The sequence below is a fragment of the Thermobia domestica genome, chromosome 16 (genome assembly GCF_964235325.1).
Source record: "Thermobia domestica chromosome 16, izTheDome1.hap1.1, whole genome shotgun sequence".
Classification (NCBI taxonomy): domain Eukaryota; kingdom Metazoa; phylum Arthropoda; class Insecta; order Zygentoma; family Lepismatidae; genus Thermobia; species Thermobia domestica.
Window position 1 is genome coordinate 91,938,099 of NC_137469.1, and position 15,329 is coordinate 91,953,427.

A 15,329-nucleotide genomic window follows, 5' to 3' on the forward strand; every position below is an offset into this window, starting at 1 on the left:
ACAGCAAAGAAAACGACACACAAACATCCAGATAACCCTCAGCCAATCAGTACCACGGACTACGGAACATAGCCAGCCAATCACAGCTCCAGTTTTCAGATTGAACCAGCCAATCAGGAACCAGCATTTTCAGCCAATCAGGAACCAGCATTCTCGCCAGCCCAGAGTATATATTACTTATATCCGCTGATCTCTACATAATTGCCCTGATGATGAGAACGATGACAGCTCTCGAAACGTTGGCCTATCCACCAGTTTTCACCTGGCTGATTGCCCGAGAAGAACTTTATCATATACGCCGCCAGGAAAGCTTCAAATCTTACTTGATGCAGGTAGTATATCTTTGTATGTGAATTCTCTTTCCGAAAGCAAGTTTTATATATGCTTGGATTGATGATTAGCGTTCCTTTCACCAATGAGGCTCTATGAAGCGTGCATCACTGTTAGAAGTATATCAGTGTTAGGATTATTTGTGTCACTATTAGCAATATGTGTATCACAGTTAAGAATACTTGTGTTACCATTAGGGTATGTGTATCACTGTTAGAGGTATGTAGAGGTTAAAAGTGTGTATCATTGTTAGGAGTATGTGCGTCACTGTTGGAGTATGTGTATCATTATTAGAGTATGTGTATCACTGTTAGGAGTATATGCGTCACTGTTAGAATTTATGTATTACTGTTAGACTGTGTATCACTTAAGAATAGGTGTGTCACTCTTAGTAGTATATGTATTACTGTTAGGAATATATGTGTCACTGTTAGAGTATGTGTATCACTGTTAGGAGTATGTGCGTCACTGTTAGAGGATGTGTATCACTGTTAAGAGTATATGCGTCATTGTTGTTATGAAATATGTGTATTGCTGTTAGAAATATGTGCGTCGCTGTTAGCAGTATTTGCATCACTGTCAGGAGTATGTGTATCACTTTAAAAGTGTTTCATCATTAAGCGAAAACAAACAACAGATATAATCTGCTACTTGACAATGTACTGTTTCATATAGTATATAAGTAACTAATATCTGGTGTAGTAAAAAGTAATCCATTATTTGGCCAATAGATGGCTTCAGTGATCTGTATCTCGCGTTGTATAAGTCCAATCAGGTTCAACGTACTACAAGCACTGTTCAGATAGTTGTGATGAGTTGACTCAGTATTGTGAGAGCGCGACTCAAAATGGACATTAGCAAAGAGAAAATACGCTATATTTTACAGTTTTTCTTCGATAAAGGCGAAATCACAAGTCAGGCGGCTGCAAATGTGAATAGTGTTTATGGTCCTGATACTGTAACAGCCAATCACGCGCAATTTTGGTTTCGTCGATTCCGTTCCAGTAATTTTGACGTCAAAGATGCACCACGCACTGGAAGGCCAAGTGTCGAAAATGCCGATAAAATCATGGACATTGTCGCGTCCGACCGTCACGTAAGCACTGTGTCGATTGCCCAAGAGCTAAACATTGCACAAAAAACCGTGTGGAACAATTTGCATAAGTCTGGATACAAAAAGAAGCTTGATATGTGGGTGCCACACGAGTTAACGCAAAAAACCTCATGGACCGAAATCGCAACAAAATCGACCCATTTCTAAAGTGGTTGGTGACTGGCGATGAAAAGTGGATCACTTACGACAACGTCACGCGAAAACGTTCGTGGTCGAAGCGCGGTGAGCCGGCGCAAACGGTGCCCAAACCAGGATTGACGGCCAGGCAGGTTTTGCTGTGTGTTTAGTGGGATTAGCAGGGAGTTATCTACTATCAGCTGCTCCCCTACGGCCAAACCCTTAACTCGGAACTGTACTGTCAACAATTAGACCGTCTGAAGACAGTAATCGACCAGAAGCGGCCAGCTTTGGCCAATAGGAGAGGCATTGTGTTCCACCAGAACAACGCCAGGCCACTCACATCGATAGTGACTCGCCAGAAGCTCCGAGAGCTTGGTTGGGAGGTTCTTATTCATCCACCTTATAGTCCGGACCTGGTACCGAGTGATTACCATCTGTTCCTCTCCATGGCGAGCATGTTTGCTGGTGAAAAAGTCGCTTCAAGAGAGGCTTGTGAAAATCGACTGTCTCAATTTTTTGCCGCTAGGGACAAGGGTTTCTATGAGAGAGACATCATGATATTACCTTCCAAATGGCAACACGTTATCGAACAAAACGGCGCGTATGTGACCTAAATCGGATCATTCTAACTATGGTAAGTCAAGCCTTCAATGTCATGCCAAAATAATGGATTACTTTTTACTACACCAGATATGTTCCAACAGAATAACTATTTCTGTGGCCTACCGGAGGTTAAACGCCGCATTCACAAAAGTTCTCCATTGTCATCTCTCCGTAGCCAACTGAATCCGCTAACTTTGTATTTCTATTTCTGCGAGACTCATCTTTATTTTGTCCTCCTATCTGCGCCTAGGTCTTTATGTTTGTATTTTGCCGATTGGATTCCTAGTTATAATTTTGAAAACATTTATTATTTATTCCATCCTGATTACATTACCTGCCCTCCTGAACTTTCTTGACTTAATGTCCATTCAATATTGGGGAAACCGTTTCTCGTGATGAAGTTTCTGGCCTGAACTGTGCCGTTCCTTGTTATGAAGTTTTAGTATTTCTGTCACTTTTAAGTTAGAATTTTCACCTTTATATTTTATTTTCGAATACTTTCAGTTTGTGTTGTGTCCTGAAAGTAAGCGACCATGTTTCGTAACCATACAGTACATCAAACATAATTATACGTAGTTTGATATATTTTAAACTTTAAATTATTCGACAGAATTCGTGAAAACAAAGAATTTGAACTGAATAATAATCCTAATTCCTTCTTCCTTTGAGATTAATTTTTTCGTGGATGAAGTTTTGGTCTCAATGTTGGTCCTAGATAAATATCCACTTTGTTGAAAGTATTGTTTGATATTTTAAAGTATTCATAACTTTACCGGTATTAAGTATTAAGTATTTACGGTCACACCGAATTTCCTTGTAATATTTTCCTCTGGATGTTTAAGTAAAAAATGAAGTAGGCGAGGATGATAAAGGATTTAGTATTCTTCGGGATGAGTTTGAAAAAGTTATATTTGAGATTAAGAATGGAAAGGCAACCAGGACAGGTAATATACCAATTGAATTCACTAAGAATATGGGAGACAAGGGCACGAAAGAATTGTTTCGACTGTGCAATCCCAGGAGCGTGGCCAAAAGACTTCCTGAAGATGATCATGATACCAATGGCTAAGAAATCGAACCCAAATAGATGTGCAGATTATAGAACTATTAGTCTCATATCTCACAAGGGAACCTTCCGAAAATGATAGTTGCAGTGAAAGATGTGGCCTATGCCAATTGAAAGAGCTGTAACAGAGATGAGCATTCCCAAAAAATTAGCCGCCCATAGCAATAGGTTCAAGAAATATAAGGGGTGGAAGTTTGGGAAACAGCAAGTTTGGACAAGGGAGAAAAGTGCAAATTCCGCCAAAAAGGGGGGCACGGCAAAATACAATGCTGACAAGTGATGTATAGAAAGAGACTTGCCACAATAGGGAACAAATGAAGGCCACCAGTGGGGTTAACCGTGTTGCCAACTGCAATGAAAAGTATATGTTTTGCAAAGAACACTATATGAAGTGAGTGCAATATTCAGTGTCAACCTGTCGTGTAGAACATAAGATATGGCCGCGCTGTGCATATTAGAATGAACAAAACAAGAAGCACCGACTATGCAGGAAACCGACGTCCCTAGAGTCGAAAAGAAAAACGAGTTCCAAAGTTGGTAACATTGGCCATGAACATCCAGACAAGTCTAATATAGTTAGGCCACTCGCTTCACAAATAGAAAATTCCGGCAACAGGCATCACTCGGAATGCATCAATGCTAGAGTGATTGAGGCAATGTCAAGTCGGGGAACATGAAATGGTTGGGTTGAGCCAAAAACCGATAATAGAAGTAGTGAGCATTATGTCATGGTTGGGTCGTATGTGGGAATATATAGGGTTTCCCACCAAACTTTGTGACCTGGAAGATTTGCGAAACGAACAAAAATGTGACGGATCCAGTTGTGCAGGAATGTATCAATGTCAGGGGGTGATAAAAGTCTGTGAGAGGCAAGTGCCCCCAGGATCCCCATAATAGGGCCCCAGGAGCCAACTTCAAACTTTCAAATGGCAACAGGGACCGAGTGGTAACTCTCTTGATATATCATGGAATGTGCAACAACACCTATAGGAAACATTTGTTATATGAAACATGTTTTTCAAAATAGCCGATACAAAAATATGTTGTGTCTTAACATGGCATCGAACATTGTGATCTCAAATTGCTGGGAAGCGAAAAGAAATGTTGCAAATCCAGTTGCACAGGAATGTACTCATGTCGAGGGCCAAGAAAACTTTGTAAGAAGCAAGTCCCCCAGGGCCCCCATTATAAGGCTCGAGGGGTCAACCGCAACATTTCAAATGGGAACAGGGGGCGGATGATATTTCTCTGGATAGATACAACACCGCCTATAAGAAACATTTGTTTTATGAAGCACGGGTTTCAAAATGGCCGCCAAAAATGCGCGTTGTTCTTGTCACCGAGCAGATATTTTTGGCGGTCATTTTGAAATCCCATATAGTAAATATTTCTGATATGCGTTGTGGCATATTCCAAGATTTATCGAAAGAAATATAACTCGACCGATGGTGCTATTTGAAATTTTGAAGTTGGCCCCTGGGACCCTATGATGGGGACTTGGGGGCACTTGCGTCTCAAAGAAGTTTGTCGCCCGCTGACATGGGTACATTCCTGCACAACTGGATGTGTCACATTTTTTTCGCTTTAAAAGTATTTCAGTCGCAGAGTTAGGTGGGACACTCTGGATACATCTTATAGGCGGTGATAGTACTGCAGGCAGCAACACACAGTAGATCAAGCCTTTGATTATGTTTGCTTTCTACAGGTGTGGATATGTGATAGAAAGACCGAAGGTTCCGACACCTCTAGAGTACTGTTTCGAGACATTCACAGGCGATCATTGTACCATGTGTGACGGATTGGCAGTATTCCGCTGTGCTCACTGCAAATGTATCTTCGGTTTGGACCATTGTCTCATCGAACAATTGCACGTACAATGTGGACGAGCATATACAAATGATGCGGAGGCTAATGCCTGTTGCCGAAATTTTCTTTGTGTGAAGCGAGTGGCCTAACTATATTAGAATTGTCTGGATTTTCATGGCCAGTGCTGCCAACTTTGGAACTCGTTTTTTTTTCGACTTTTTTCGACGTCGGTTTCCTGCATAGTTGGTGCTTCTTGTTTTGTTCATTCTAATATGCACAGCTCGTGATCACATGTGGCGCATTATGGCCAACTCCGCCTTTCCCGTATTTTTCATACTTCTGTTTTTTCTATTCTCTTTTGTTAGATTGTACCACTGATTAAACACTCATATCTTATGTTCTACATGACAGATTGACACTGAATATTGCACTCACTTCATATAGTGCTCTTTGCAAAACATGTACTTTTCATCGCAACTGGCAACACTGTTAATCCCACTGGTGGCCTTCATTTGTTCCCTATTGTGGCAAGTCTCTTTCTATACATCACTTGTCAGCATTGTATTTTGCCGTGTCCCCCTTTTTTGCGGAATTTGCACTTTCCCCCTCTTGTCCAACTTTGCTGTTTCCCGAACTTCCACCCCTTATATTTCTTGAACCTATTGCTATGGGCAGCTAATTTTTTGGGAATGACCATCTCTGTTACAGCTCTTTCAATTGGAATAGGGCACATCTTTCACTGCAACTATCATTTTCGGAAGGTTTCCTTGTCAGGCAGCTAAAATTCTGCTTCGAATTCTGAACAGAAGGTTGTATGGAAGAACAAATGAAAAAGTTGAGGAACAATTCGGGTTCAGGAGAGGTAAGAGAGATCGCTGAAAAGTTTATAGAAAAAGGGAAAGAGATGTACATTGTATTTATTGATCTAGAAAAGACTCTTGACCGCGTGAATTGGGAATTTTTGTTGGGATTTCTAAAGAAGATTAGGTTGGAATGGAAGCATCGAGATTCATAAGAAACTTATATATGAATCAACAAGAAAGTGTTAGGACAGGGGAGGAACTGATAGAGGAGATTGCAATTGTAAGAGAAGTTCGACAAGAATGCTGTCTCTCGCCCAGAGGTGTATAGGGCCACCGGGCTACCGGGGGGCGCCCGGTGCGCCTCCCAACGAATCGCCCCCAAGATGCAACAAATAAAAGAAAATTTCGGACTGAATGGACCAAGAAGCTTTAAATCGTGAAACTCGATGTGGCATTGTGGAAAGAAAACAAAGCTATTAGAAGCAGATGCTGATGCCTGCAGAAAGGTCACATATCTATTTAGTGCCTCCAAACTTACAAGAGTATCAACTACTGACTGCCAACAGACTGAACACAGTAGGCATATTGAAATTAGCGATCCCACCTCATCTGCCACGAATACTACTGTCAGAGTGGAAAATGAACAGGAAAGCTCTAGTTTCATGAATGCTGAAATTACTGCTCCCACCACATCAAATGTCACTGTCAGAGTGGAAAATGAACAAGAAGGTTCCACTTCCATGAGTCTTGAAATTAGTGTACTTCCAACCTAAGGTACGATTGGTTGCTGTCAAATAAGAAAATGAACAGAAAAGTTCTAGTTCTAGTGATGCCGATTTCGAAATCAGAGAAAACATTGAATAGCGTAATGCCGCAGGGAACAGAACAACGAACTCTTTCATACATTCACAAGACAATGGTATCCTCAAGTATTTGAATTCCATCCTCATCAACCAAAATCAAGCATACCTTTTAATCTTGAGGTTGCTTATTAACGAGCAGATAGCACCAACAGGGCTTAGCTGTTGCTCAAAATGCGTGTGTGTGCGTGAAGCGTGCACAGCATATTCTGCAGATTGAACAAATAAGTTTCTTAAAGGTTCTGTACGCCATGTTCGCAACACTAAACACGCTTATCAGCGAGTAAGAGAGCACGAGTCTTCCAAAATACATCAGACCAGAGCAGTTGTGCTATTCTAATTTTTTAACATCCGGTTTTCTCTTTCTCTCTCTCTCTCTCTTTCTCTCTCTCTCTCTCTCTCTCTCTCTCTCTCTCTCTCTCTCTCTCTCTCTCTCTCTGTGAAGAAATTAGGCAGCACTGCGAATATATTGGATACGAATTATCCGAGATATATGTTTGCAGTGGTGTATGGTGAAATTTTACTTTAGGTAAGCAATCCCATGAAGCTTGTTATCTGTTTTCTGTAAATACATTTAACATTTGAATTCAAGAACAATTTGTAGGCTTTAATGTTAGAGGTCGCCTGAGACAATAGCGGTTTAATTCATTCTTTTTATATATGAAATTCGACACATTAGATAGATATTCTATTACATCGGTCTGAATTATATTAGTTAATCTATGAACACATTAGAATTTTCTAATCGGGGTTGCTAATAATGGATCATATTTGTTAACTAGAGTTAAGAGTTATACATAATTTCCTCTATTTGAAAATTCCGTTCTCTCATTTTGACCCCTAAACCTGTTCATGTTTACTTAAGAAACAAACAATGATGAAACGTTTAATAAAATCTGTCCTCGTGTTCCTGATCATATTATTATTATTATTATTATTATTATTATTATTATTATTATTATTATTATTATTATTATTATTATTATTATTATTATTATTATTATTTCATTCATCAGGCATATGGTCAGGTCTGGATTTTCCATTATTTTCACAACAACTGTTCAGTTCCGATGTCAAGGAAGGAAGTAAAGGAGCGATTTTAGGAAATGGGTTGGAATAATTTAAAAAAAAAGAAGAAATAATAATAATGTTGTGTGAGTTTTATCTTGGGTATGCACTGCTTACCTTACATACATGAGATAACCGCAACTGGATAGTTGTCAAAAAAGTATTGGGAAGACCTTAATCCAGTAATGGATCAATAATTTTTTTGATAATGGTATGTATGACTTTCAAATATAAATAACCCTCACAACTATACTCATGTGATCTCAGTTCTCATTCTTGATATCTCAGCATTTGAGATTAAGAAATAAACGCTTATACTTTGTTCTGCTAACTGACAAAGGAAGGAGAAATGAAGCTACCTATAGACTGGAAGACACAGCTACAGATCATGAAAACTTTTTGGATAGCATATTACTCTTTTATTAAACAAATTTGACCTTCTGCTTAATAAGAGTAATTTTAAAAAGGTCATCGAGAACAGTAAACTGAGTCCTGTATGAGGAAGTAAGCAGGATGGTGGTCATATAACTTTCTAAAAACATGGCGAATTATGTTTTGGATGTTGGAAACATACTTATCAGTGAAAATATTTCGAAAGAAGTCTCAGAATCTGGAAAGTTTTCTGTTCTATTAGATACTATTCAACACGCCAGTGCTATGTTGTTTTATGGCATGTTGTTAAAACTGTTGTTATAGAAAGAATTGTGCCATTGTAAAATGCACATCTACCACAGGTCAGTATCTTTTCGGTTTACTGTTGAAGATTCTGCAGAAGTTGAACCTTGATATTAAGAAGTGTATTGGAAATTCAACTGTTTGCGCAAGTAATAACATGCAAGGACAATATTCAGATTTTTCAAAACACATATGATGAGTTACACGTGTCGTGTTATGCTCATATACTCAATCTTGTCATACGTGATCTGAGAAAAGGATGCATTGATTCTGTGTCATTGTTCTGCTGAATGATAGTACGATATTTATGCCTGAGTATTTTCTGCGAATGGATATTTGGAAGATTAAATGTCAACAAAGGCGTCTTGCAGTTATTGCGGAAACAAGATGATGGAAAATATTCTGCAGAAAATGTCTGGTCATTTTTCGAACCCAGAAAAGTGCTTTGTGCATAGCGTGGATCATGACAATGAAGAAAATTGCTTATACAGAAAATATCAAACTAGAAGCTAGGTGGAAAGCGAAAGAATACATATAAGATCTTTTCAAGTTTAAAACAATTCCGACAGCACAGTGCTCCTGAAAATATTTCAAGTGACGGCCCCTCTGTCAAACTATCTCCACACACAGGGTGCTGGTGAATTGTAGTAGTATCGAATGGTCAGACTACTGTGTTCCAACTGAAAGAGCAGGGAGCTGTTTCTGAATCTGTTAAGAATGCAGGGTTAAGATTTGCAGAATGGGCAATAATAAATATGAAGAATTATAACGTGATTTCTTTGTTTCTACTGACCTGTAGACAACGTGCCTTCGGAGGTGGAAAAGAATGATTCCCTATGAATGTGAAGATGAAGCTGCTTCTGAACCAATGACCCAAATAGTACATCGAAGCACTCAACACAATATTGGTTACGGTAATATCGAGTATTTCTTCAAAATTCAAGAAGCAAGATACTTTATGGTTTGTTTGGACTCTAGAAATTTCAACCAAGTAAGACAACTTCCAGACACAGCTTTTGATAAACTTAATCATCTTCTGAAAAAAAAAAATCAAGAAAGAAATTTCTAAGGATTCTGTAAAAGTCTTCTTGGATTCTTGAATATCAGGCTTGATTACGACTACAACCGAGAGAACGACTGATTGTGCTGATGACACAAGTGATTCAGAATTAGAAGAGAGTTCATTTCTTTAGAAGGAAGACGAGTGCAAAACGTTTGAAAAATTGGCCACAAAATTACTCCCCCAAAATATATTAAATTGCCTATATGTATAATGTGTTTACATTAAAGTGAATCTAAAAAACAACAAGTAAAAATAAAGTGCCGCAGGGTGGACTAGAACTACCAACCTTTGGATTATTAGCCGCGTGCTCCTCCGACTTGGCCACGGAGGCGACGAGGAGAACGTCGCTTCTAGAGGAATATATTGGTGAAGTCTTTTGAATTTGGCTAATCAGTGTGCTCTTTTAACCGCGTATATTCGACGATACCGTTTGGGATCAGATAAAATCTGCTCGCCATGTAGTTTTATAACAAAATGACGAGTTATTTCATGGTTCTTCCATATTCACTTTCAAATGATCGGCGACAGTTTCCATCTAATAAAGTTGATGCGTTTGTTACTTCTAGTACCAGGGTCGGATCCAGAACGGACTTCTGGGTGGGGCGGTGGGTTGTAATACTAATACTTAGAGCTACTTTTAAGAGCTCCAAACTCTGGGATGGGTTTTATTTATACATAAAATTAAAAAAGTTTCCTCTTCTGGGTGGGGGAGATTACCCCCCTTGGATCCGCCATTGTCTAGTATACAATCGCTTAGAAGAAGCAACAAATGCATCAAATGTGGGAGAGGAATTTAGAACACCTAAATGGCGCATGCCTAGCACATATTGTGCTGTTAGGGCATCTGAAACAGTCTATACCTAAAGAACGTACCTAGAAAATAACAGATATATATTCGACAGTGACGACATAAAAACAAATGACAGAGTGCGAGACAGTCAGGTATATAAATGCTATATTTGTAGTATACACAATATACCGCTGTCCGGAGAACGGATGTTTCTCAGTGTAATTATATGTAATTTTAAGTGAGATTTCAAATTTTCGAATTTTCCCTTTATTTGTACAAAATTCCTATGTTTGTGGCAAATTTCAAGTTTGCATGGCCACTAGAAGTACCTTATAGGTTTCGAATATATTGACATAACTACGAAATGTTTTCCTTGTCCCCTAATTTTCCATACATGATAAAATTTCAGATTTTCGGATTTTTTTCTTTTGATTTGTCACCAATTCTACGTTTATGCAAATTTAAAGTTTCCATTATTATTAACAATAGCCTACAGATCTTGAATCAAATGACGTAACTATACAATTTTGCCCTTATACCCTAATTTACCCTTGGAGAGGGAAATTTGCGTTTTTTTTTTTAAATGCCATTTACTTTTATCACAAACTTTACATTTGTACCATGTTTCAAATATTTATGTCTACAAAAAGTACACTATAGGTGTTGAATCAAGTAACATAATTTTGCAGTTTCCTCTTGATTTTCCTCCTGAGGGGGGGGGGAGTTCAAGTTTTCGGATATTTCCCTTTACTTATAGGATAGCACGATCCCTACATTTCTGCTATATTTCTAGTTTTTTTGTCAAATTTAGGATAGGAAATACCCGATAAGTTTTTAATCCAGTGACGAAATTTTGCTTTTGCCCCCTAATTCCCCAACTTGAAAGGGAAAATTTCCCATTTTTCGGACATTTTCCTTTACTTGCATCACAAAATGTACATTTGTGCCACAGTTAAAATTTCAATGTCTACAGAAAGTACCCTGTAGGTTTTGAATCTAGTAACATAAATTTGCCTTTCCCCTAATTCTCCTCTAGAAGAGTAAAATTTGCAATTTTCGCATTTTATCCCTTTACTCGCATCACAAAATCTACATTTGTACCAAGAATAGGAAGTACTCTTTAGATTTTGAGTCCACTGACGTAGCGGGGCCGCGGTGGCTCAGTGGTAGAGCGTTCACCTCTGGTGCATGGGGTCCCGGGTTCAAACCCTGCTCCCGCCAAGTGAACTTTCTGGTGGACAAACGCTGTGTGCGTGCGTTTTCTCGGGGTTCTCCCGTTTCCTCCCACTTTCTTCATTCCACCATTTCATACATTTCTCATAATCACCGTCTCCTTTAGCCTAACCGGCATAACCGTGGGACGTAAAACTCAAAGATTTCATTTCATTTCCACTGACGTAATTTTGGCCTTGCTCTTAATTTTCCCTTTGGACGAGGAAAGTTCCAGTTTTCGGATTTTCCCCTTTCCTTATATCACAAATCCTACATTTATAACAAATTTCAAGTTTCTATGTCTATACGTTTTTAGTCCAGTGATGCAATTTTGTCTTTGGCTCTCATTTTTTTCCATTGGGCGGGGAGAAATTTCCAGTTTTCTCTTTACTTGTATTACAGACCTTACATTTGTGCCAAATTATGTTTCTATATCTATTGGAAGTGTTCTTTAGTTTGTGAGTCCAATGACCCAATTTACCCATGTCCCTCAAATTTCCCCCTCGAAGGGGGAACATTTCCAGTTCTCGGACATTTTGCTTTACTTATATCCCGAATCCTAAATTTCAAGTTACTTTGTCTTCCGGAAGTACCATATAGCTGTTGATGAGTAAGTGCCAACATTTTAGCGTTTTTTTCAATAAATAAATAAATAAAACATCGTGACTTTCTGTCCCAAACGATTGGAGACAAAACATTGAACGCTTATTAAGGATGGTCTGGTGCAAGTTAGTGATGGAGCCATTTTTTTTCTTCATTATCTTCATGTGAAGCGAAATTACGGATGTTTGAAGTGTCTGAGTTGAATCGTGTAATATACACACTGCGTGCTCCGGCCAGAGAACATGGCTTGGTGCACTGCTATGTGCCTTGACCCTGTAGCACTATAATATACAGATTGTTATCACTAGAATAATATCAACACCCTAAATATGTACACTTATGTCCAAAATTGTTGTCGCATGTCTTTGGAAATTACATAAATAGAAATAACTCTCTTTCTTGTGATAGAAAATGTCACATTTCTTCTTGGAAATAAGCAGAAACACAAAACACATATTTCCAAAAAATATTTCAATAAAAAATTAAAAAATAAGCAAGTTATAATTAAAAAAAGAAATCTCCGAAACTTTCATCGAAAAATTCTAAGTTCCATTTTCGTAAACGTGGCAAACGCGCAGCGAAATTTACAAAGAGGGAGGGAATTTTATGCTTTGTTAGAAATACACCGTAAATCTGTCATAAGGTTAGCTATTATACATGTGGCACAGCTCTAACAATCATCGCTATTAAGCATTTTACATTTAAACAAAGGACTAAAGAGAAATAAGCTACAAAATGTGCGAAGCGATCAGGCATTTTGTGTTAGTGGGTTTCGTTATATGCATCTGCCAAGGTGCTTTCCTTACCGTGCCTTTGTAGAGTAGTCGGTTAAAGCTTCTTCTTTACATACTTTATTTTTCCACGATCATCACTTCGAATCCCATACCCTATAGTAACGTTTTTTTTTTGTTTTTTGTTTTTTTTAAGAAAAGCTTGATTCTGTGAATTCCTTAAAGAACAATGTTTTGTTCTAATAATGCTCCTTAGTATTATGCTCTTCATTCTAGTTTATTTGAATATTTCCAAATAATTTAGAATTATGTCTTTAAAAACATTAAAATTGTCAAGAATTTTATAAAAAGCGGAAGCTTCATTTATAATCATTTTCATAACCGAAATGAGAAACTTACAAATGGTGGAATTTTAATTAACATATGACTAAACTTTCAGAAAACGGAAATTAAATAAAACATTTACTCCGCATAGTTTCTGCAAGTAATATGTAGGAAATAGACAGAAATAATGAACGTAAACTATTAGATGTCGATTAAAAATTAGTAGGGATAATTCTATAGCCAAGTAAAAAATTCTGTCTGTTTCATGAAAATAATAAACATTTTACAAAAAATAATGCTATTTTTGCTGTATCGGAAATTTGTTTAGTAAATAAATAAGTAAATAAAATACTATTACATAATTCAATCACTCTGACTCGATAGCTTGAAGAGAAACTGTATCGGCCTCGATCCTGTTCGGCCTAGCGTGTGCGCCTGTGGTTCGTGTAGTCTCGGATTCGATTTTCGTTAGGAGATCATTAAAACTTTACTTTAACTAGCATTTATTTTCGTTGATGATCCGTCTCCTTTAGCCTAAAGGACTTAATCGTGGAACGTGAAACTAATTTTTCATTAATGTTCATTTCATTTTTAAATGGAACTGTAACAACACGATTCTGCTCTCTCTTCTCACTAAATTTATATGTGTGTCTCTTTCTTGTTTGAATTGTGCGTCTGTGTGTGTCAAAACATTCCACTGAAAGATAACTGCAAGGCCTGTAAGAGTAAAAGCGCTTGAGAATACCAGAAAAGATAAGTTATTTGATTGTAAGGGATTGTCAAAATTCAATCAAGCGAGCCAGTGAAATTTGTCGTGTAGAATGAACAGGGTGGGGTTGGGGAACGGGGGTAATTGCCACAAGATCCTAATTTAATGGTCAAAGCAAATAATTAATTTAACTGTTTACAATGAATTTTGAACATACGCAGTTAACACGTGGATTGACTGGGATAGCTTTTATCATTCACTGCTTTTTGGGGAGAGAAAAGGGGCGTAAGTATTTCCCAAATAACATTTTCATAAGCTTATTCTTCTTGTGTGGAAAATGGAAATTTTAATTAGTTGCTGGATAATTTTTAAACTGTTGTGAACAGTAAAAACGTGCTTTGAAAATCCAGACGAATGCAACTATGTGTCTAATTATTTTTACATATTTCTTTTTAAACCCTGGGTTTAGTTATACTCAGTCAATAATTTTAAATTAATTGTTGATTCTATTCATGAGTATTAGAATATATTTAACGACTTTGCCAAGATTATATTAAGGACCTATAGGCCCAATTTTTGGAAGCTAGAAATCTGAAATTTAGTTATAAGTCACGATGCATCAGCAAGAGATCAACTTTTATATCCAGCATTGTGATTCTCATTGTGGCTTTTTTGATTAATTGCAACCCATCACAGATCACACATTAATCACTTTCTCACAATCCTATGAGCTCTAAGACTGATGGGTTGGATGGTTAGAAGTTTAACGTAACTTGCAGCACCGAGACTATGAGACATGGACCTACAGCCAACGTGTCATCCCAAACCAGATAAACTCACACTGGAAATCGAACCCAGGTCTTCCGCACCGAACACTAAGTCAGAGTGTACTTCCATTTTTTCATTTATCGTTGCAAATATTATTTTTAAGTTCAAGATCAATTTGGCATTGTCTTCTTTAGCCTAAATGTCATAATCATAAAATGTTACATTTCTTCTGGATCTGACACGAACTTTTCCACTTGAGTCGAGCTTAGTTTTCATCAGTTCACTTCAATTCAAAAATGCATTCTGAGAGGAGGAGGAAGGTCCAAACCAACCTTCAAAATATTTTTCAAATAAAACTACTCTTCCCATACAATAAACGGACATCTTTGCTATTAAAGAAATAAATGTAGAAATTTTACGTTTTTCTCTGAAGCAATCAGATGCAGGTTAAAACACAAGCGCGAAATGCACCCTTGATATATTATAGATTACAGCCTACTCTTTCCTAGCGATGGCCAAAATTTTTCGCGATCCGGAATCCAGAAAATTTATTTTCCAGAATCGGTAAGTTTACTTTCCGGATTTCGGAAAAATCGATGTCGGAACAATTCCGGAATTTAAAAATATTCCGGACTTCGGAAAAATTATGAAGTTTTTCCGACATCGGAATTTTAGTGAAATTGG

The 15,329-nt window shown here is 37.7% G+C and overlaps 1 protein-coding gene across 1 annotated transcript; it reads left to right on the plus strand.

The window, feature by feature from the left end:
* Positions 1-1,177: 1,177 nt before the first annotated feature.
* LOC145672536 (histone-lysine N-methyltransferase SETMAR-like) lies at positions 1,178-1,591 on the plus strand. Its single transcript, XM_081741695.1, has one exon. It carries the CDS (start codon positions 1,178-1,180, stop codon positions 1,589-1,591), a length of 414 nt encoding a protein of 137 aa, XP_081597821.1.
* Positions 1,592-15,329: the final 13,738 nt, after the last annotated feature.